At 37.4% G+C, this 24,842-nt stretch overlaps 1 protein-coding gene across 1 annotated transcript in view; it reads left to right on the top strand.

Annotated features, from left to right (window-relative positions):
- The window catches only part of LOC114031529 (cation-independent mannose-6-phosphate receptor-like), a 142,396-nt gene that overhangs the window by 68,927 nt on the left and 48,627 nt on the right, over nucleotides 1-24,842 (top strand). Inside the window, exons 11-19 of the mRNA XM_027846659.1 lie at nucleotides 2,701-2,865; nucleotides 5,260-5,400; nucleotides 13,818-13,961; nucleotides 14,649-14,786; nucleotides 15,765-15,915; nucleotides 16,475-16,652; nucleotides 17,289-17,404; nucleotides 18,419-18,587; nucleotides 22,173-22,352. Of these exons, the coding sequence (XP_027702460.1) occupies nucleotides 2,701-2,865; nucleotides 5,260-5,400; nucleotides 13,818-13,961; nucleotides 14,649-14,786; nucleotides 15,765-15,915; nucleotides 16,475-16,652; nucleotides 17,289-17,404; nucleotides 18,419-18,587; nucleotides 22,173-22,352 (1,382 nt within the window). The remainder of the gene's footprint in view (nucleotides 1-2,700; nucleotides 2,866-5,259; nucleotides 5,401-13,817; nucleotides 13,962-14,648; nucleotides 14,787-15,764; nucleotides 15,916-16,474; nucleotides 16,653-17,288; nucleotides 17,405-18,418; nucleotides 18,588-22,172; nucleotides 22,353-24,842) is intronic.

Below are 24,842 nucleotides of genomic sequence, written 5' to 3' on the forward strand. Positions count from 1 at the left end.
GCTCCTCTTGCTTCCTATTCACATAATTAGGGAAAGCTTTTTGAAATCACATGGACTGTGGCATTTCAAAAAACAACAAATAACCTTTCTGCAATATTCTAATATAGCAGCTTACTTTTTGTGTGTAGTTCATATATGAAACTTCCTATAGAAATCTGTTCTGTGTTTATATTTCAAGTAAAGAACAGGGTATTTTGAATATCAGTCTTGAGGTAAGGGGCCTATGCTTTAGAAACCTTTGTGAGTAATGTGGATGAAGAAGTGAGGTCAATATTTCTGGCTTTATGCGGTTAATAATAAATAGGACAAGGATAATAATAATGATAATAATTTGCTGTGTAGTGAGGCCAGGCTTAGATTTACAGTAAAGCTCCAGATGAAAGTGTCCTTGGCAGAGAGGTCTAATTTATTGTTATCTTTTTCAGTCAGTACCATTACTACTGTTGTATTTACCAGTAGGCTTTTGTAGTTCACATGAACCAATTGTCACTTTAATACAACAAATATTATGTGCCAATATGTTATATAAATGTATGACTATTAATTGGCTATAAGAAACACTGTGTTTCCTAATCAATGTATTTCTTTTTAGGAAGTTCAATCCCTTTGTTATTTCTCTTTGGATCATTTGACCTTATAAAGTTTCATGCTTTAGCTATCTTTTCCATGTGATACTCTCTTTCCCACCTTTCTGCCTTTTCATACAACATATCCCTTTACCCGTCTGGTCTGGTCATCTTACTACTTTCCACAATATCCCCCTCATTTCTTTCATGTCAACTACAAGGTAAACTTACTAGGTCAAAGTTATCTGTTTTCTCTGTGCCACCTTCCAAAGCCTTCACCCACTTCCCAACCTTGAAAGGGAGTAATTATAGGAGATGACTTAAGGAAAAAGTGAAGGGTGTGAAAAATAAACATAGAGAAGAAGTTAGTATGGTTTGCATAAGGGAAAAAGGAAAAATCTTACATGATTTATTTATCAAAATTCATAGCAGGAGTAAATCACACCAGAGAAAATAACAAATTATTATAATTAAGTTAATATGAAATTAGTTGAAAGTATTTATCTTGGTGGATAAGAAACTAGCTTAGAAACAGGAAATAAAAAATAGAGATAAATGAATTCTATGTATGGAGAAGTGTTAACAGTAGGGTCTCTTAGTGTTGAGTACTAAAGCTCTCACTTAGCATTTTTGTAAATCATTTGAAAAAGAGTGTTATGTGGTGAAAAGTTTAACTTTGCAAAGATTTTTTTGCAAAAGCTTTTTCAAATTAGTAAAGTGTCCATCCAGTGTTTGTAAGTCAGAGGAAGATTTCACAAGACTTTTTATATTAATAAAAATGTAGCAGACAAACAGAGGGGAAATATATATATATATTTTTGTTACATTTGAGTTCCAAACTGTTTCCCTCTCTCCCAAACCGGAACTACAGAAGGCCAACATTTCATACATGCAGGCGGCCCCCCTTACCTCTACATACACACACACCCTTTATAATACATAGTTGCATATATCAGTTCTTTCTCTGGAGGTGGATAGCATCTTCCTTCATAGGTTGTTTGTAGTTGATTTAAACATTCATATATCTTAGAATAACTTAGTCATTCAGTTATTCTTCTAACAATATTGGTGTTATCTTGGTTCTGCTTGTTTCACTTTCATTATTTCATGCAAATCTTTCCATGTTTTCCTAAAATCAACCTGCTCATCATTTCTTATGACACAGTAGTATTTCATCACATACATACCCATTCATCTATTCCCCAATTGATGGGCATCCTCTCAGTTTCCAATTTCTTGTCAGCACAAAGAGAGCTGCTATAAATATTCTAGAATACATAGGTCCTTTTCCTTTTTCCCTGATTACTTTGGGAAACAGACCTAACAGTGGTATTACTGGGTCAGAGAAAAATGCTTTAGACTAACTTCAGGATGATAGGCTCCAAATTTCCTGTTAATCTTTCAAAAAAATGAACTAGGAGTCAGACTGTTTTGTGAAGACATTGGCACAATGTACAACTTGCCAACAACATACCGTGCATCATCAGGAGAGAGCTTGGAAGAAAGTGTTATGAGGCAAAACTGTACTGTATTCACACCTACAATACTGTGTATTATTCTAGTCTTTGAGCCTGAAGGAAATAATGAAGCCATAAACAATCTGGATAAGATAAACTGAAATAATGAAGGGAGTTGAAGGAACTATACTGGAGGTAAGCTTCTTTACCAAAGAGCAGATATGATGGAAGTTTTTAAAATCATGAATGGTGTGGATAGGGTGGCCTTGAAGAGTGCAAATTGAGGCTTTCAGGAAGCATTGTCTGCATTGGGCAGTGAAGAGGTTTGAAGAGTGTATATGATGAAAGTATACCTTTGACAACATTAGTATTGGCAGTAGGGTTGGCCTTAGTATGATGTCTGCTGGTTACCCTTTAGTCTTCTTTCAGATTTCTTCACTGAACATTTTCTAAAAATACGTAACTTGTGTTTTTCTGTATTTGTGTCATATGCATATCTATGCCATTCGTCACTTGGTAGAAATACCTAGATAATGGATTTGTGACTGGGCAAGAAATACCTTAGTGTTTTCCCTCACTATTTAAGATCCCTAAGATTTTGACCATAATAATCACATATTTTGTGTGTGTGTGTGTGTGTGTGTGTGTGTGTGTGGTGTGTCTGTTTACCTCTTTAGGCAATGATGGAAAAGGAACTCCTGTGTTCATGGGTGAGGTTGATTGCACCTACTTTTTCACGTGGGATACAAAATATGCTTGTGTCAAAGAGAAAGAAGATCTTCTTTGTAGAGTTACTGATGGGAAGAAGCGATATGATTTGTCCTCGTTGGTTCGTCACTCAGGTATGGTTCTTTTGGCATTTGTACTCTTCCCTTCCCCTCCCCCCAATTCTTTCAAGTGGCTGGTTGGAGATATTTCTGACTCTTGCCTCTTTTCCCATAGTTGTCTGATAATTGAATTATATTGAATTTTAGGAATGGAAAAGGACCTTAGAGAGTAGAAAATCCAGGTTCCACATGTTATAGGGAGGAATTAGGTCCAGAGAGGCTAAGTCATCTGCCCAAGGTCACTTAGTGCTTTGGATAATTAAATTGAGAAGAAATTGCCCTTTAAAGCACCTTCCATAGCTTCTTGTCTTGTGGTCTTAGGTTTATACAGATTTTGTCACTACTCAGATTTTCACCTTTATTTCATTTTTTACTATCTTCACAAAACTCTATAAAATAGAGTAGACATTATTGCAGTTTAAAAAAAATGAATAAACAGAAGCAGACATAAAGTGAATTGTCTGAAACTCCATACATGGCTAATCATAGGTTTGGACCAGAAACCCTTGGTTTCTTTTTTAAAGTTACTATTTTTGAAAAAGAAATGTTACTTTTTGAAATGAAGCCTGATTCCTCATTCTTTTATATGTATATATCTAAACCCATGCATTGTATAACATGTCTGCATATATGTATTTGTGCGTATGCATTAAAGTAGTATGCAAATCAGGAGTCCTTTGTATGTATGCACATATCCTATATTTCTTATTCTATCCCTCCAGTGAGGTGTATAACTGGTGTATTTTATTGTCACATTAGATTCCTCTAATATAACTCGCTTTCTAAAGTGTATAGTGAAGTGTTTAAACTTACATACTTTTGTTGGCTTGAAGGGCCTCCTTTCTTCTTGTGAACGTTTATCTAGTTTTCTAACCTGTTCAGAAATGTGCTGGCCACATATCCATCAGCATATCATTTTATCTGCAGTGTGTGTACTGCTGATCTTTTTATTTCAAGATTATTGCAACATTGGTTGTGGTTATTTCTATGTGATTATCAGAGCACTGTGGAAATAATAAACCTTTCCACATCATCACTTAATTAGCTAGATGACCTTTGACAGTAGTTCATTTAAACTCTGTGAGTCTTAGTGTCCTTATCTGTAAAATGGGAATGATAACTGACCTCACAAGCTTGTGAAGAGAGCACTTTCTAAACCTCGAAAGTGCTTAATAAAGTGGGGACCATTTTTGTTTCTGTCACACTTGGATTTGTGGCCCAGAACGATTGACTTCTTGCCAGATTATTGCAGTCTTTGGTTCTATGTCAGAGGTTTTGTTTTGATGAAGGGCACACTGTCTTTGCCACTCATTTATTGTTGACATCTGGCATCTTATATTGTTTTATATTTTTATGTACAGACCTTATTTAAAAATTGCCCTTTTTATTATAAACTTAAAACTTACCCAGCAGAACATTTCAGTATACAAAGGGGAAAAAGGGATTGTAGATAAAACCACAAACCCCTGTTACATAACTTTTTAAAAAAAAAGTGGATGCTAATTTTAACATGGTACTAACAAATTACTGTTAGTTTGTGCTCCTTCTGAGCTTCTGTATATTTTTAAAATGTTTTAGTGATGCTCTTTAAACAAAATTTTAAACCTCTTACTTCCTTCTCACTCTCCCCTTCTTCCCCCATTCTGTCTCTGTCTCTCTCACTCACATGTTCACACACACACACACACACACACACACACACACACACACACACACACACCCACACACACACATTCACACCCACCCACCCACCACAAATAGCCTTGTCTAGTAACAGCTAAGCATAGTCACTGGCCTTGTCTGAAAATGCAGCCCTAACCAGTAACATCCCTACCAAGGAGTGGGTCCACATTTCATACAGATCCTTTGCCCTCATCTATATTGTAAGCCCCTTGAGGGTAGGACTATGTCTCATACTTTTTCCCCCCCATATCCAAAAGAACTTCTTGGCACTTAATAACTTTCTTGGAGATGTAAAAGGTTGAAAACTGCTACTGAAGAGTCAGGTTTAAAACTTGATGGCATGTTCATGTATCACATTTCTTTTTTTTTTTTTCCTCTAGACTTGTTAAAAAAAAAACAGGCTGAATTTTTAATTTCCATGTAGCTTCTTCCTTGCTGTTTGGGTTTCTTACATAGTAGCTACCTTATTACGGGACTCTGAAGAACCATGTTGAGTTGCTTCCCCCTCCCCGCCGCCCCCCCCTTTTTAAAAGCCTATTCCAGTGACATGATATATTTCAATTACATTAAAGTAGAATCATGAAAATCTCATCTGTTTTTTATATGGATTAATTTTCTAGTTTAGGTTACTGAAAGTTAACTCTAATTGTTTAGATTAATTGTTATTGGTGGTGGTGACTTAGTAAGACTATTGTTTTTGACTGAAGGTAAATTTTTCTGTTTTAGAATTGGAGAAAAATTGGGAAGTTGTGGACAGTAGCCTCATAGAATCAGGAAAGAAACACATTTTCATCAATATTTGTCATAAAGTACTTCAGGAAGGGAAGGCTAAAGGTTGCCCAGAAGATGCAGCTATATGTTCTGTTGGTGAGTATAACATCCAGAGAAAACACTGTGGTAGTTTTCTTCTAGGGCTTATAAAACTTTATCACTTTAAAAGGGTTTGGCTGTTTTTTCAGAGACATAAATATCTTATTCATAAGCCATATGGTTGTGATGCTCAGTGAACTTTGAGTTTCAGAGAAAGCTTGTCTGACTGAGGCTTCAGTTGAGAGTCAAAAATAAAGCTGATAAAGATTGGCTGTAGATGGAAGAAGTATTGGGCAAGGCTGTTAACATGAAGAACCACAAAGAAAACGTTCTGTCCCTGAATACTGTTGTGTTATGTGATCTTAAGATACTATTGTTGACAGTTCTATAAATTAACTGTGCTTTTACAGTTAATCACTCAGATTTTTTCTTAAATTGTGGTCTAAGAAAAAGCCAAATATAAGAGCCTTTATCCAGATGATCACCTGGATTTGTGTGGGACAGGCACAGTTTCAAATAGTGTGTCCCATTGTCACCTAAAACCAGGTCTGGCCTACAAATTCCAGTGTTTCAGCAATTAGGAACTGGTTGAGTCAAGGCTGAATTTTAATCAAAATATTCATAAAGCCAAAAGAAAAGATTTTCTATTTTAAATTATAGATGGAGAAAACTCTATAACTTCTCAGAGATATCTAGCCAAATTGTCTGGCATTTTATAGGTTTATGGCTGTATATGTGTGTAATATGAATGTTTGTGGTGGTGTTGGCAAAGTGGTAGGAAAAATCGGCTACTACTTTTCCCAGGATAAAACCTCTGAACATTATTTCATGTATTAATACATAAAGGCCTGGGTTATTATGGCTGTAAGGCAAAATAAATTGACTACAATGAGGGGCAAAATGGTATAGTGGGTAAAGAGCCAACCTTGGGGTTGAGAAGACCTAAGAAAGACCTGCCTCTCACATTTAATTCATTTTTTAAGCATTTCTAAATGTTTTCTGTGTCAGCACAGTAATAAGTAATGAGATGCCAACGCTCCTACCCTAGAAGAACTTATTTTTACATGTTGTCAGTGTAATTATCCTTTAACGTCTCAGTGCCCCAGATACTCTAAGACTGAGTTACTCATCTACATTGATGAACTGGTAGAGGGTATGTACAGTATTCTGAGTTATCCAGAAGTAATTGTTGATTGGTTCTTGAATGTCAAACATTTGTATCAGTGGATGTAGTTTCCACACTGAGTCATAGGTCTGGACCACAGAAAAAGGTAAATATAGGCATTATTCATGGGAAGAAAACTGACCATCACTTCATGGTCAGTTGTCTTTATCAACAATATTGTATATTTCCTTTTAAAGATGACTTCTTAGCTGGGTGTAGTGGTATGTGCCTATAATCCCTGCTCCCAGGAGGCTGAGGCTGGTGGAGCTTGGTGGAGCTAGGGAGTTCTGAGCTACACTGGAGCTAAAGTCAGTTGGTTGTCTGCACTCAGGCCAAACAACAGTGTGGTGGAGTCCTTGGAAGTGGGAGGGTTGGGATGAGGGGCAACCACTAGGCTGCTTAAGGAGGGGGTGAGAAATGGATCAGATGAAAGCTTCCATACTGATTAGCATTAGGATCAGGCTTACGAGTGGCCACTGTACTTCTGTCCTGGGCAAGATTAGGAGACACAATCTTCACCACAAAAAAGATGGTTCTTTGACGATGAAACATGTCACAAGTGGAATGGTATTTGCATATCACACTAGGAAGACACAGAGTTTTATATCTTTAGATTATAACCACATTGTAATATATGCATTGTTTGGACCCAAACTTTGATCAATAAGAACAAAAAATAAAGCAATTATGGACAAATTTTTATTAAGTAGGACTCTGTAATGGTGCCTCATCTAACCCCAAAGATTGAAAACTTTACATCTTAGTAAAACTTAAAAAAAAATATACTGGAGTAAATGCCAAAGTTTTTGAACAACTACTTGCTTTTCTTTGTTTAGTGCTGTGGTATATTTATTAAAAAGATTGTTGATATGTTAATTGGATTGTTGATATATCAACTGAGAATACTAATCCAGTTTCAGAGAATCTTCTGGAAAGTGTTGGCTAAGTGAAAGAGAATTTTAGCAGGAATTGGTCATATGGTGCATATTTGTGACACTTGCATTTAGTAGATCGATGGTGTCAAATTCAAATAGATTTAGATGTAGATGATGTACTTCCAAATAACGTGGAGTTATAAAAGTACTTTTTTCCATATTTTTACATTGTGAAGGGGATTATACCCTTCCACTTGAGCATACTATATTACAGAATGCCTGTTTTTGAAATAAGAAGTTTGTTTTAAACATATATTTTATCTCTCCCTTATTTGTATATCACCTTTGTTTCTGTGTATATCCCTTTCCTTTACCTGCAAACTATCCCTCTTAGTAAAGAATAAAAATAAAAAAAAGGAGGGGTCGAAAAAGGTTGAAACTCAGTGGAATTATCAGCTATTCTGATGGAATTTTTATCGTCATCAATGTTATCTTTTTATTGGTAGCTTTTGTTTTTATCTACATATCCTAACATTCCACCCTCCTATTACCCTCCCCCCTTTTTCTCCTCCCCTGAAAATCATCCATGGTAACACAAAACCCAAAGGAAAAAAAGGGAAACAATTCAGGAATATCAGTCAACACATCTGACTCCAATATCATATACAGTATTCCACTCCCATAGTCCCACCATGTCTGAAAAAGGAGGGGTGGTGCCTTCTTCTATGTCTTCTTTGGAGCCAGGAGTGCTCATCATCATTTCATAGCATTCAGTTTTTATTGTTTTCTTCTTGTTCTTTGCACTTAGTTACTGTAGTCACTGTGTGTTTCATCCTGATTCTGCTTATTTCATTTTACATTAGTGATGTGCCGTTGTTGATTCTTATGGCATTATATTCACTTACTACCATTTGTTTAGCTGTTCCTCAGTGGATGGAAATATACAGAGTGTGCCAAAAGTCTTAGTACAGTTTTAAACTTTTAATTTCTTTGATACAAGTGTTTTAGCCACATTAAGCTTATTATTATTATTTTTTCTGGTGATAATATCCCTGATATTCTGAAATTTTGGGATCCTCAGAATTTTACTTTTGGTTCTTAAACAATGTTGCCATCAATATCTATTATATTTTTTAAATGGAGGACCAGTTCTGTATTGGCACCAAAAGCTGCATATGAATGTATGTTTATATGTGAATTAAAAAAAAAAGTTAGACCTTTTGTTTCTCAGAGAATTGTGGAAGAAAAATTTGTGGAGGGGATTGGAGAGGGACCGTAGAAGAAAGAACTAGCAGTAGTAATGCCAAAAGAAAAGAGGGTAAGTAAAACAAAACAAAAAAAAGAAGCTCAGAAGAAGTCGGTCAAGAAAGACAGCTTTGAAACTAATGTGATGAATTAAATACATATTTTTTAAAAAGCAAGCTGTAAACATTAGAGATTCATGGTTTCTCACATATATATATATATGTAAATTCTTTTTTCTTTGCATGTGGAAATGCTTGTATTGGATTTGGAATAAAAAATAAAAATTATTCTTAAAAATGTCTGTTTCTTTGCGACTTGTAAGCACAGCTCCTGAATTCTAATGTGAGGCTAAGAAGTATTGACACCCTTTCAGATATTTGAAGACAGTTGTCATGTTTACTCTTAGCCTTCTCTTCTCCATGTTTATAAATATCCTCTATTCCTTCAGTCAGTGCTTACCCTCATGTGACAGGTTCTGTAGTCTACTCACTATCCAGGTCACCCTCCTCTGGATGTTCTAGTTTGTCATTGTCCTTTCTGAAATGTGGCACCAATCTAGGGAAGAGTACAGCAAGGATCTCTGCATTGTGGACACTGCCTACGTTCATTTGCTTGTTGGAACTAGGTTGTGCTCATTTAGTTTGACCTTCAGTTTATTCAAACTTTTTTTTTTTTTTAGTACTTTATTCATCCAGATACTTATGAACACACAAGCACACGTACACATAGAGACACTATGAAATACATGCCATAGATCTGGGCTTATTATTGAAAATATTTTCAATACATTTTATAGATTCTTCTGTCGTCTTTGAACATCTAAAGATGCCCACAAGATAACATACAACAACTTAATTGTCCAAACTCTAGAATTAAAAAAAAAATTGTGGTGGTAGAGCCACAGCCTGTGATGTTTTACTTTTATTTTAACACATGCCTCTGTCAAGGTCAGGGTCTAAGACACTCTGCATAGTTTACCCTGAGGTAAAGTATGAAATCTTCTGGCACTTTGAGAACTGTGGGGAAATTAGCAAGCAGTCCTTACCCCACCCTCTACTCCTACTGTCAAGCGTTTTGGCAGATTTTCGAAGGATGGGTTATACTTATTTTGTGGCTCTCACCAAGTATAAAGTAAAATCCAGGAGCCCTTTACTTTCTTGGCAACATGTTGAGGAGAAGGGAGGAAGCAATGAAATTGGAACAGTTAAAATGAAAGGTTGAAGGTCTTCTCTGGGCTCTGTTTATTCAGGTCATTTGTTACCTGTCATAGTGAAGTTGGTTGTGACTTTTAAAAGGCTTTAAGGAGACAGAGAAGGAAATCCCTTTAGGAAATAGCAGTTCAAAGATGATAGTTTCTGGCTTTTAGAATCTTATCTTGGTTGTTGTTCTTCCATGGTGGAAAATGTACATTTCCCGGTTCAGTCCTTTTACTTTTTTTTTTATCCTACATTGATTCTTCTTGTTTAATGTAAAAATTTTGGGGAGCCTCTAAATTTTTTTTCTGAGGTATAAAACATAAATTGCATCTAATGGATGAAAAGTTGTTAGAAAACTATAATTCATAATGTGTCTACTTTAAATAGAATTCTATTTTTCTTTAGACTAAGCTATTTTAAGTCTTTGCTGTCCCAGTGGAATTGTTTATAAAACTAAGCAGATGATTTAGAGATTAAATTTAAAGTTTTAAAGTTAAAATATTTCTTATACACCATATTGTCATGCTTTCCCCATTTTATAGTTCCATACCCTTAGTCCCCCCATGAATTATAGAAACCTTAGAAAGACAAACCTTGTTAGCTTCTAGGCTATTTAATATGGATTGGTGTAAAAGCCCACCCAGAGTCCAGAACATGGAGAGATCTTGATGTTCCCTGCCTTGGTCATTACAGATCTAGAGTTTTTGTCCACTTCTGGGTGCCATGTGTTTTGTTTTTTTAGGGGAGAGTGAGGTTCAGAGGGGAGGAGAAACATTGTCCATTGTTGGAGTATAGTAATTTGCTTTAAAAATATTCTTAATCTTCCTCTTTAAGGTAAGTTTCACTAATAGTAGCCAGCTGATATATAGTAATTTGCTACCAATCCCATTTCTACTTCTTTTTTACTTTTAAACTTGTAAAAGTAATCTATACTAATGTCTCCACTTCATCATCCACTTAATCTTGCATGTTTTGGAATGTGATCACTACTCCCACCTTTCTAAGGCTACCTAGAAGGTTACCAGCGTTTGCCTTATCCCCATTTTTCCTCATCCTCTTTGTAAGCTCTTCTTGAAAATTTTGACATGGCTTAGAATGCCTCCTCTATATAGCCCCTGTGCTCATTCTCCTGACAGCTTCCATTTCCTAGTTCCTTTCTTCTTCCTGAATTTTCAAAGTGGTGTTCTGTCACTCTGATGAGTTCAATTTTTTTTTTCTTTTGGCAAACAATTGCACAAAGTACTTCTCTAGTCCCTCTTTTCCAAGTTGCTGACCATTGTCTCCAAACTCATGTTAATAACATTTATATGAGAGAAACTGAATGGAATAGTGGGCAGATAATCCATCTTGGTGCCCAGAATATTTGCTGCAATTTTGCCCTTGGATTGTGTACTGGCTTTGTGATACTGGGCAAGTCATTTAACCTCAGTGCCTCAAGCAACAATCTAAAGTTAAGTTGCAGAGAAGGGGTTTCTTCGTTAATGGACTTCACTGTATCAGGTGCAATCCATACTCCTATCACATTTATATACCTATTCGACCTGTCTTCCAGTAGAATTTTCCTCTGATAATTCAAAATGAACTTGGCCAAAACGTTTCTCGTTATCATAAGTCACTTTTAGGATAATTGAGCAAGTCAAGCTTAAGTTGAAGCCATTGTATTAGAAATTATCTCAGCAGCCCCATGGCTTAACCCGCACAAGCAATGATACCCACTGAAATTCTGGACTATGCAAAGAGAGGCTTATATTGGAATCCAGGTTCTCTTAATAAAAAAGTAGTTTAGTGTGACGCCTTTTGAATGGGCTGCGTCTCTGCTGTTACACATAACGTGGGATGGAAGGGTGAGCAGAAAAAGTTTTATATAGTGCTGGGATCTAATGGAAAGATAAATGTAGATACATAGATTTCCAAGTGTATCTATAAGATCTATCTGAAAGACAGGTATCAGATATGGAAGATAAAATTTTCCAACAGATATTACTATTATGGATATCTTTATAATATCTTTTCTTTTCGCCCCCTACCTTCCCCTAAGCCCCCAACAATCTCAGGCTACATAAGACAGAAAAAAACCGGGAGTCGTTCTTAGAGCTTTCTATCCGCTAGTTAAATGGTATGGAAGAAGGCGAACGGGCTAGCGATAAAACACGCACTGCGCAGTCTCGCTATGACACTCCTAAAAGCACTGTCTCCGGGAATGTCCTAGGCCATAGCGCCTCCTCGTGGCCAAAGCCCGGCCCTTCCGACGTGGGGATTCAGCCAGAATTCACGGGCTCGCCCCTCCCCCTTCGAACTTTGGAGAGCTGTGGGGTCCGTGGTGACGTGGCTACGGTGAATCCCCTCAGAAGGTTGTCGCGTGCGGATGTGACGGCGGACCACGTGGTATGTCGCGGCCCGGTGGGTCGCCCGCCAAGGGGCGATACGAATGCGGACCCTGGTGTGGACTTTCACGATCCCCCAGAACAGACTCCAATTTAGGCGTAGCCCCAGGCGCAGAAGCTCATCCGACGGCCGCCCGTTTCTTTGCGGCGTTCGGTCCATGACTAGTCATCGGCCTATCTCGTTTTCTTGTCCTCGGCGTGGTGGCGGCGCTTTTTGATACCATCAGCGGACCACCGGATGTTACGCGCTTGGTGCACGCTTTGGGACAGAGATTGTGACCAAAGGTTCCTAGTGAAGCCCCTGCCCTTTTGGGAAAACTTGATGACCTTCCTTAAGCACCGTCGTCTTAAACATTTACTGCTCAAGACGCGTTCATACATGTTCAATATACATACGAACGTCCCCACGCACACACATACACACACGTACACACGCGGACACATACACACATACAGGCGCGCGACCACTGGGAGGCGCTCTGGCTCCGCGCCTGAAGGCCGCCCGCTCTAAACGCCGGGGGAGCCCCCTGCCGCGCCGACTTCCTCGCTTTCCTCCCTACTGCTTAAACACAGTGCGTGCACGCACGGTCATCTTAATGAGGATTCTTGGCATATGTGTAACACTTCTAAGGCCGTGAATCTCGGGAAAGAGAATAGGACAAACGGCTATACCGTATTGTGTGGACATCTGGCCTAGTAATACGTTCCTAGATTTAGAATCGGAAGGGACCTTGGACCCCGGGTGGTGTCTACATCCCCCGTCATTTTACAGATGAAGATGTGGTTCATGGATTTAGAGTTGGAAGGGGTACAGCGCCCTCCTTTTGAAGATGATGTCCCTAGATTAAGACTTGGAAGGGATCTTAGAGACTCTAATATATACCACCCCGAATTTTACAGATGAAGATAATGAGGCACAGAGAGGTTGCCTAACTTGGCCAAGATGTGACAACGACAGGCATGATTTGAATCCTGGTCCGTTTTCTTCCCCCCTCCCCCCCAAAGCAATTATCCTATTGTCTATTTCCACTTTATATATAACCAAAAAAGTTACAGGTTCTCTGCTTCACTTTGAAAGAACTGAGGCCCTAATAAAACCAAACACACACCCAGCATTGGGAAAGTCCTTGGGTCTTTATTTTTGTTTGTACTGCAACATATAATGGTAAAGGAGCTACGATATTAGGTAGTATTTATATATCACTTTTAGGTTTGCAAAGTGCTTTATCAATATTGACTCTTGTGATTCTCACTGCACATAATCCTGGGAGGTGGGTGCTATTGTTTGACCCATTTCACAGCTGAGGAAACTGAGGCAGACAAAGGTGGTGGTTTTTGCCCAGTGACACGCAGTAAGTTTCTGAGGTGCGATTTGAACTTGCGTCTCCTTAACTCTATCACTCCACTTGGAGTATCACCTCACTGCAAAAAAAAAGAGTTGGTTTACTGGTAAGGTAGGCATTGAATGATGAGGAAATACCACTAGTACATTCTACTTACATTCATTAGAATATTTGATTAATACAATATATTAACTTAATTTTTTATTTTCCATTTTACTTTTGTTTAAGATACACTGGACCAGTTCTTCTTCCCTCTCTCTCCTCAGGTGATCAAGGTTTTAAAAATCTGGGCAAGTTTGTGTCTTCTCCAATAAAGAATAAGGAAAACATTCAACTTTTTTACTCTGATGGTGATAACTGTGGCCAAAGCAAGAAAATCACAACCATCATAACGCTTAAATGCAAGCCTGGTAAAAACAACATTTTAATTAGTTCTCTTGGCTTTTGTAGAACTTACGCATTTCCTGCATATACTTTTTTTCTCTTAGCCATTCATTGTGTAGCAGTCTGACCCTGTTTCTTCAGTGGCTTAGCTAGGGACCTCATCCTTCATGAGGCCTTATCTGATTTCCACCCCCTCCATCCCCCACCTTGTAGTTATTTTGTATGTATTTGACTTCCTTCTATGTGTCAATGTCTCTGTCTTTGGAATGTCAAGTACTTAAGGGCAGGGAGTGTTTGTTTCAATTTTGTTTTAACTTTTATCCAGCCTCTAGCTTAGCAGTTGATGCCTAGTAATCTCAGAATACATGGTTATTGAGATTTGGGAGTAATGGTCCATAGGTGGAATTTTTGGTTGGGCTCAGACATTTTGATTATGCATATTTTCCCTTTTAATACTGCCCTGATAGTTATTCCCTTTTGATATATCTTGAAACAGTGAAAGCTTATCATTTGAAGTGGAAAGCTTCTATAATTTTCCAGATAATTTAATAAACTAGAAATAATGTAAATTGATGAGTATGAGAGTAAAACTCTTTTTGATCCTTACCCTGATTTGGAGGTGATAGGTCATTCTGGTTTATCTGGTTTATCAGGATGAATAAAGGAAAGTTTATTGACAATGGTGATTACTCTCTCTTGTTTCTTACTGATAGGTGATCTAGAAAGTGCTCCGGTTTTGAGAAACTCGGGGGATAATGGCTGTTTATACGAATTTGAGTGGCATACAGCTGCTGCTTGTGTTTTGTCTAAGACTGAAGGAGATAACTGCAGAGTTACTGATTCACAGGCAGGTCTGTACTAAGCAGAATCCACATTATTGTGAATATTGGTTTGCAATTATCTTAATGTAAGATCCAGATAACATTTACCTACTCAATTAGTTTTGTGTAAGGAATATTTATAGTTTCCTCCCTTTTTGATCCATGTGAGTACATTTTAGATGGAACGACATTTAAAACCCTAAAATATGAGATCTAGATTTTTGGAAATCCAGTGAAATTATATGATTGTGACTTCTTGCTCTTTGTGATGTTGGAAATAAGGGCTTGTCTCTAAGGTATGGAGGATGTAATTTCTGTCAAAACCTAACTTCAGTTTTGCTCTACTTAAGTAGTACCCAAATGGGACCCAACTTTCTTCCTACTCTAGAGTTCATTCCCAATCTTCCTGGCAGTGCTTCCTTTTGCCATTCCTTCCTGGCCTGATACTTCATCCCAAGTCCTTCCAGAGAGAATCACCTCTCCACTCTGGCCAGTAAGTAGGTCCACTCTACCTGCCAAAGGTGGTGGTCTGCTCTGGTGGGTCAGGCATCCTCCTGTATCCTAAACACTCCCACTCTTTTTCCATCTGCCTGCAGCTAAGGTCTTCTGGACAGTGTTGTCTTTCCCAGTTAGAGTTAGAGTGTGCACTCTTTGACAGCAATGACTGTCTTTTTCTATTTGTATCGCAAGCACTTAGCAAGCACAATTTTTGCCAAATAGTAAGCACTTAATAAATTGTTTTCATTCACCTGCCTACTATGTATAAAGTGCTGAATCAAGGAAAGGCAATTGAATATAGTCTTTGCGATCATTTCACATCAGGGTTAACTGAAAAAAATAAACCCATTAAACACATAATTTTGTAAATTTGATGGCTACTTTGCTTTAAACTTTGCCCATAGGATTAGTTCTTTTGACAAAAGTGGTAGTTGAGCATAAAAGTGGAATCACTGAAAGGAATATCTATCTTAATTATTACACGTGTCTTCACTTTTTATTTACACTTAGGATTTTCTTTTGATTTGTCACCTTTGACTAAGAAAAATGGGGACTATTCTGTTGGAACAGATGACTATAACTTCTATATAAATGTTTGTGATGCTGTCTCTCATCAAGATATTTGTCAGTCTAATTCAGGAGCATGCCAGGTAGAAAAAAGGTAAGTAGCTTCTGTTCTGTTCAGTGTGCTTTTAAGCAATTGATGCTTCTTGAGTGTTTTATACTACAAAATATACTTTAGAGCAGGAGTCAGTTGTAATCTCCTGGTAAAAACTGAAGCCTACCTTATGTTTAAAACCTTTATTTTGGTTGTACTAGGAAAATCTGATATGATGACTAGAGTATGACAATAACTTATTTTTTAATATTGCAAATAAAACTCCTTGAAGAGATGCATGGTTCAGGCACTGGTCTTGGTGTGAAGGTCTGAAACTGTTACCTCGTAGAGTTGTGGTAAGGAAAAAAAAAAACTTAGAAAATTGATAATAATTGTAAGTTGTTGGTTATTATCATCATTATGATTAGTGAAATTCTATTTTAGATACCTCAACAGCTCAGGATAGGTAACTAATGTGCATTTAATGTATATTTCCTTACTGTTGAGTGGGCAGTATCTCTTTACCTAAAGAGAGCAGTACCTTGAACAATTAATGTTTCTTTTGCAAAAATGTTATTGCTTTTAATTGTTCTTTTGAGAGAGCTTTATGCCTTTCTTTTAGTCAAATGAAAGTTTGGAATCTGGGAATGAATAGTTCTGCCCTTTCTTATTATGATGGGATGATTCAGTTGAGCTACAAAGGTGGTACACCTTACAATGATGAAAAACACACACTACGAGCTACACTTATCACTTTCCTTTGTGATAGAGATGCTGGAGTAGGTGTCCCAGAGTACCAGGTAAGAAGTGCATCTTATATATGAAAAGTAAAGTAAAGCTAAAGAGGGGGAAGGCTAAGTACTATGTTTAATGAAATTACTATAACATTTCTGAGTTACAAGTGAAATGTCATGAATAGTAGGGAAAGTATGAACCACGAAGTTCTTTACATATAACCTGTGATGCTAACTGCTGTATATTTTTTCCCTAAACTTATCCAGGAAGCTGTCATGATGTTTTTCTTAGAAGTAGAGCTATTAGTCTGGTTTCCTGGCCAAAGTCTTGTCTGCTATGGCTCTGAATTGCTTCTTTTAGTTTTGCCAGAGTACACTAGTGCCATTCATTTTCTAAATCGTTTGGTGTCATGAATGCCTTTACTTAAGCTCCAGATGGTGTTAGTACAGTGTACACAGTATGGAATGCTACAGAATTTTATAGCACAAAACATAAGGCTCTTATGTTCTCATTCTCCTTTAGCAATGATGATATGAAGAAAACCCTGGAATCCTTGCTTAATTTGTGATAATTTAAGAATAAAATAGATTTTGCTTTTTTGTAAATTAATAGGAAGCTTGGTCATGTTCCTTTTTGCTGTGCCTCACTCTGAAAGGTTTTTGTATCATCTTCCATTTGTTATCCCCATTATACTTTTTTAGGAAGAAGATAATTCCACCTATAATTTTAGGTGGTATACTAGTTATGCATGCCCAGAGGAACCACTGGAATGTATGGTGACAGATCCTGATACTCTGGAGCAATATGATTTATCCAGGTAGGGTAGTTCATGGCTTTCCATTACTCACTAGAATGGGTGCAGGTAACTATGTCTGGTCTTTTAGAAATCATCAATGAGTATGCACCTGAGTCAATGTACAGAAGTAGTTAATTTTGCATGTACATGAACAAAATGGGGATTTGGATCAAAAGTTCGAGGGTTTAGAGCTAAAAGGACTTTGAGGCCATAGAGTGCAACCCCCAAATTTTTAAAGCTTAGGAAAGTGAGGCATAGTGAGGCTAATAATCTAGCTAACATCTGAGTTGAAATTTGAACCCAGACTTCCTGGCTCTAAATCCAGGCCCTATTTTCTTACTATAAAATAGGTAGATATGACATATGGTAGGAGAATTGTTATATTAATAGCTGTTTTGTGTCACAATGAAGATTCAGTGTTAGAATCCATTTCCTATCTCTGTATAAAGTTGTTCCCTTCCTTTAAGGAACGACTTGAGTACCATTGCTTCCCTTTAAAGCCTTACTTCTGCCCCTCAGCTGAAAGTGATATCTCCCTCAACAGTTTTTTCTTAGCATTTTGCCTAGACCTCTCATTTGTTTCCAACATATTCTCCCTTGTATCATTAGTAAAAAATTTGTCTATGTACCTTTTTCCTCTTCACCTCTCTGTTATTTGATTGTGAACGTTAGAACAAGGTCTAAAGTTTTTATCTTCGACCCATCAAGTATAGGAGGTACTTAATAAATTGTTGATTGTAATTGAATTAGCTTCATAGGATGGACATGCTCAATGATTTTTTGTATATTTTCAGGTCAGTTGGTTTTTAGAGCTTCATTATGTCCTCATGAAACTTTATAATAAAAACAGTTATTTGTAGTGATAGGGATCAGTAGCTAATGTAGTAGCATATAATTTAAGCAAATTTTATTAACTTTGAATGATAGGGGACTTTTTGTCTGAAATTGGGCATATATTTTCCTGCTTATTTCAAATACTTAGGAGATGTGTGTTATATGTGATGTTTAAAGGCATGTTTTATTTTGAAATTTTAGTTTAGCTAAGTCTGAAGATAGTAGTGGCAGAAACTGGCATGCAATGGACAGCTCGGGGGAACATAGCACATGGAAGAAATACTATATAAATATATGTCGACCTTTGAACCCAATTCCAGGCTGTGATCGAATTGCTTCAGCTTGTCAGATGAAATACGAAAAGGATCATGTAAGTCTTGTCTTCTACTGGCTATTTTATTTCTCTGTGGATATGGGTCAGTATCTGGTAAGCTCAGCATCACTGTAAATATGCATACAATGATGTAGTCGCAAGAGTGTGACTACTGATCATAGGTGTAGACTTTGAATCACATCAACTTGCTGGCTGAGGGGATTTTGTGTCATTATTCAGATTTAAAATGTAAAAAATTAAATTAAAAATCATGCTGGTGACTTGATTTTGTAGGAATGGAGGTACTTAGTGACTCTTTCTAATTTAACTCAAAGACTTTTGAATGATTCAGCATTATTTTCTGGAATACATGAAGAATTATTTCAGCATTACTACCAAACAGTCTTGGTTCTGGATTAATTAACAAATCTGAAATTTAGATAATTGCTTTTTTTAAGGAGGCTAATTAGTAATTTAGCATTAAATAAATTCAGTTGCTGGAAGAACTTCTGTATATTTTTCCATGGTTGTTTGAATATGCTAATTCTTGCATGAAAGATACATTTGTGCTCCTGTAAAAAGATACATTTGTGCTCCTGTAAAAAGTTTTTTCTAGGTCTTTGGCGATTTACTTTTCTTGGCTTTCTTTATGTGGTAGCTTGAAGGTTGTTTAAAGAAGGAGGAATGTCCAGTAGGGGTGGTAATGTGAAAGGCTGATTCTAAGCCTAGCTTCTGTCACCACTTCAAAGTGAAAAAGGTACAAAAGAAAGTGATGCAAATAGCAAGAGAAAGAAGGGAGACACTTTTACATAATATAAATCCTACTGGAAAAAAAAAAACCAAACCAAAACAAGCATTTGATCAATGCACTGCCCCACGGGCTATTTGTGTGGCTGTACTTGGACTTGTAGCTTTGTGTGGTTGCGGCAGCATTTCTCCTCTCTTGTTGGAATTTCCCCTTGTCCCTTTGCTCATCCCTGCCCAATAATAAGGGGAGAGCATTGAACTTGGCCAGCCCTGGTGTCTTGGGTGGGAGAACTGTGAGAGGGGTCAGCAGTATAGAGCCATTTAGATGGTTATATAGTACAGAAGAGGAGGGTCTTCTAAGAGCGTGAAGGAAAGATGAGGTATAAGCTTAGTTGCAGCAGCAGTTTTTCCTTTGGGTGTCTTTCTTCTGTAGTGATCCAGCTGATGCTTTCTCCCTCTATGGTGAGCCTTCCCCACCTTTAATAAGAGGAGGGCATTGAAACCAACCAGACATCATAGTGGACCAGATGGAATAAAGCAATCCAGAGAAGAGCACAATAATGAGGAAATACTACAGAATGAGAGAGAGTGTTTCAAATCCTGGATAAAAGGGAAATGAAGCAATAATTTCCTCCCCCTACCACCATGATAATGGAGCTACAAATAGAAATTCTAGAATGATTTAGAAGAGAAATAAAAGAATTAGAAGTAAAGAAGAATTAGGCATAAAAGAAGAAAATAAGGATGGAAATTAGGGTAGAAATCAGAACACTCAAGAAATAAAAAAATGAAAATCAACAATTTAGAACTTAAGGCAGGAAAATTTCTTCAAAACAGAGGCTCTGAAAAGGGACATGGCAGATTTTGAATTCAGAAATATAATATGTTTGAGAAATGAAGTCCTTATCAGAGAAACTCACTGTAAAAACATTTTTTTCACAGTAATGATTACCAACTATATATTTCCCTCCATTCTATTTCACCCCTATTTATCCTACTCTCTCTCCTTTTACCCTGTCCATTCTGAAAAGTGTTTTGCTTCTGACTTTTACCTCCCCCAAACTGCCTTCCCTGCTATCATCTCTCCCCGAAACCCCCACATTCTCTTATCCCCTTCCCTTCCTACTTTCCTCTATGGCAAGATAGATTTCTATACCCAATTGAGTGTAGAATTATTCCCTCTTTGAACTTATTTTGATGAAAGTAAGGTTCATGTTCTCCTCTCCCCATTTCCCCCATTTCCTCCTTCACTGTAAATTCTTTTTCAGGCCCATTTTATGTCAGATAATTTATCACATTCTACCTCTCCCTTTCCCCTTCTCCTAGTGCATTCTTCTTTCTCATCCCTTAATTTTATTTTTTTAGATAATTATACCATCACATTCAGCTCACACTCTGCTTTCTGTCTATGTATGCCCCTAACTGCCCTAATAATGAGAAAGTTTTTAGGAGTTATAAATATCATTTTCTCATGTAGGAATATAAACAGTTTGACCTTATTGAATCTCTTATGGATTTCTCTTTCCTGTTTACCTTTTTATGCTTCTTTTGCATCTTGTATTTGAAAGTCAGATTGTCTATTCAGCTCTGGTCTTTTCATCAGGAATGCTTGAATGTCCTCTATTTCATTGAATGTCTGTTTTTTTCTCCCTGAATGATTATACTCCGTTTTGCTGGGTCGGTGATTCTTGGTTGTAATCCTAGCTCTTTTGCCCTCTGAAATATCACTTTCTAAGTTCTCTGATTCTTTAGTGTAGAAGCTGCTAAATCTTGTGTTATCTTGACTGTGGCTCCATAATATTTGAATTGCTTTTTTTTTTGAGTGCTTGTAGTATTTTCTCCTTGATCTGGGAAGTCTAGAATTTGGTTATAGTATTCCTGGGAGTTTTAATTTTGGGACTTCTTTCAGCAGGTGATGGGTGGATTCTTTTGGAAGCAGAAATTTTGGCTTTGTTGTCTTCTTCTCAGTGTGTGTGTTTTATAGTAATTTTCTGTGGTCAGATTTTTTTTTTCCTTTTGTTTGCTCATTTCCAGTCTATTTCTTAACTTTTAACTCTGTGCTAAAGTGGGACTCTGCTTCCCAGATGGAGGGGCACTGTCCCAAGCTTCAGGCTTTTTGTGTAGCTGTTTTCAGAGGTAATTCTTGGGACCTGTAAATTTTTAATTCTTCCATGATGGTATGTTCTAGGATTCTAGTAAGAGGTGTATTTACTACTCTCCTGTACTGTGCACTGGTTTGTGAGTGACCGCAAGCACTCTTTTCAGCCCTGGAACTGTGACCAGGGTCTCCACTCTCCCTCAGCCACAAGCCCTGCTGTGCTATTGCTCTTCCTCACACTGGGATTAAGATCCAGGACTGCAACCTAGATCCAAGCATAGGCAATGAAACAGAGTCCTGCCCCTGGTGCCAGCAGCGGGACCCCTGTAAATCTCTTTCTGATCTGTTGTCAGATCTCCTTATCATCTGTGGGCTGAAAGGTCTGGAAAATGGCACTGCTGCTGCTGACTGAGTCACTCTCAAGGTCTGCTTCTGGCTTTCTGGGGCCTGCTCTGCACTGGTGCAGCCTGTGCTGGACTGCACTCATCTCCCACCCTGGTGCAACAGACCTTTCCTGTTGACTTTCTAAGTTGTCTTGGGCTGGGAAATTGTTTCACTCTGTCTTTTTGTGGGTTCTGCCACTCCAGAATTTGTTTAGAGTAATTATGTAGAGGTATTTGGAAGGGTGTGGGGGAGAGCTCAGGCAAGTCCCTGCCTTTACTCAGCCATCTTAATTCCACCCTTCAGTGTAGTTTTTAAAATACATTATTCTAGAGTGGTACTGATGAGCTAGATTTGTTGTTTTCTTTTATGGAAACAAACAAACTACTTAACAAAGCTTTTTGTTTTCTTCCTAGGATTCATTTTCTGAAACAGTGGCAATCAGCAATTTAGGTGTTGCAAAAACAGGTCCTGTAATTGATGGCCGTGGTAACCTCATTTTAGAGTATGTGAATGGCTCTTCATGTGTTAATAGTGAAGGAAAGACCACTACTTATTCCACAAGAATCCATCTTATCTGTTCTAGAGGAAGTCTGGTAAGGTGTAATGAATTTTAATGATTTTTTATTAGTAGTTTAAAAAACAAAACTAGAATACTATGTGGTCACTGAAATGCTATTTTGATTACTTACTACAACCCCATCATTTTACAAATAAGGAAATTGGGACCCTGAGAGTTGAATTTTCTTTTTCCAAGGTCACACAGGCATTGACTTCACTGGGAGATTGCTAAGTAGAGAAATTAGGGTAATTCTCTTTAAAGCAGTCTGTGCCTTAAGTATCTACTGTGTGCTAGGTCCTGGGGATACAGAGACAACAATAAAATCATCCCTGCCCTCAAAGAGCCTATATTCTTTTGGGGGAGATGGCATGTACATAGCTATTATACTAAATAAAGACAAGGTAAATATTTTTTGTGGGGAGGGCACTAGCTGCTGGAGGAGGGTTTAGGAAAGGTTTTATGTGGAAGATGACCTTGGAGCAGAATTTTGGGCAAAATAAGGGATTATAAGAGATGGAAGTAAGAAGGGAGTGTATTCTAAGCTTCCTGGAGAGAGCAATGGTATGAAGATGGGAGACAGAATGTCATTTCTAAGATACAGTAGATAGGTCACTTTGGCAGGAGCATAGGTTAGATTGTGCAGTTTGAAATGTCTAATAGACAGTTGGTGAAATGAATCTGGGGCACAGGAACTTGATTTTTAAATATCTATGTATGTGTGTACATATGTGTGTGTGTAAATCTGTGTATATTTACATATACATGTATATGTGTACATGCGTATATGCCCACGTGTCTGGGAATCCTTAGCATAGAGATGACAGTTGATGAGTGGGAGTTGATGGTCACCAAGTGAGAGAATATATTGACAATAAATGGCCCAGCATCTTTGGAGCATAGTCACAACCAGTAGGTGTGGTATGATAAGGATGTTGAACCAGGAAAAGTGACTGATAAGGAGCAATCAAACAGGTAGGGGAATAAAATGTCATGAAAACATAGAAGAGAATATCTAGGAAGAAAAGACCATCAACTATATCAGATTGTGATGAGGTTGTGATGCAAATTACAAAAAAACTGGGTTACAATGAGGGGTGGAAATGGAGATAGTGGGTTTAGATAGCCTTTTCTAAATGTAGGAGAGGTGAGATATAGGATGATAGCTTGAAGGAATTGTACAGTCTCTTGAGAGGTTTTTAGAATGAAGAAGACTTGGGTGTTTTTTCAGGCATCATGAAAGGAACCAGTAGATAGGAAAAGATTGAAGGTTGGGGGAAGCAGGATGTGATTATGGGGGCAATCTGATGAATAGGGTATGAACAAGGGAAATGTAGGTGGCTTGACCTTTGGGAGAAAAAGGGTCACTTCTTCAAAGACTGGAATAAAAGGAAAGAATGAGGCATGGTGCTAATGGGGAGGGAAGTTGAAATGTAGAAAAGGTGAGAAGAGTGAACTCGGAATGATATGAGCTCACTGAGAGGAAAAACTAATTCATGAAGCTTAAATTTCAAAGTTACTTCTATAAGAGCATCATTAATTTTCTAATGTTCTATAGAAGCATCAAGTGTGTATCGTATGTGCAGCATAGTAATATGGGACTCTCAATAACAGTTCTCATGCGATGGTAAAGATTCATCAAATTTTAAATAAAATATTCAGTATCTTCATTGTGGCTGCTGTGTGTACTGATCATTAAAGCTTGGCTTCAGAATGTTAAAGACACAGAATGTCAGAGCTTGCAAGAATTTTACAATTCTTGTAGTCCAACCCTTTCATTTTACATATAAAGAAAGTCTTGGTGATTTTTCTGAGATTCCACAATCTCTGTGGGCAAGTCACCCATAAGCTTCAATGTCTTCATTTGTAAAATGATAGAAACTATAAAACTCAAGGAATTTGGTACATTGTCTGAGATTTTTTTCCTGGTCCTTAAGAACTCTTTCATTCCGAAGGATAAAGTATTTTGCGTCATAACTAGTCCAGAAATGGTTTCCATTAATTAAATATTTAGATAAGTTAAAATCTGGGATATTTGATAAATCAGTAATTTTTATTTTCATAAAGAAATAAGAATAAAAATCTATGTTTGAGCTCTGTGTCAAAAGTTATTTCAAAATAAAAATTCAGTTGTGCTTCAACAGTATAATTAACAGTAAGTTATACTAAAATGCTCACTGGACTTAGTATAGGAAAATCAAGAGTGTATTTTGGTTTTTAGGCCAAGTAGCCTTTTCCTGAATTTTATTTCCTTGATGCTCAGTTGTGTGTATTACAGAAGGGAAAGGTAAAACCCATTCACTAGATTGGCATGTGGCTGTGCTTTTTATTATAGATACAACAGGAAAGGGCCCTTTTACTTTATTTGCCCTGAGTGTGATATATCTCCCATTTGTTTACTACTTTCAGTTGTGATCCCATAGGAGTGTTATATAGCTCCTTGCTCCTGCTCTTTCTGGCCTCTTCCTGTACTGTTGACTCTCACACCGGTAGTACCAAACAGAAATGACAGTATTTAATAGTGGAA

The sequence above is a fragment of the Vombatus ursinus genome, unplaced genomic scaffold (assembly GCF_900497805.2).
Source record: "Vombatus ursinus unplaced genomic scaffold, bare-nosed wombat genome assembly UNPS02015175.1, whole genome shotgun sequence".
Lineage (NCBI taxonomy): Eukaryota > Metazoa > Chordata > Mammalia > Diprotodontia > Vombatidae > Vombatus > Vombatus ursinus.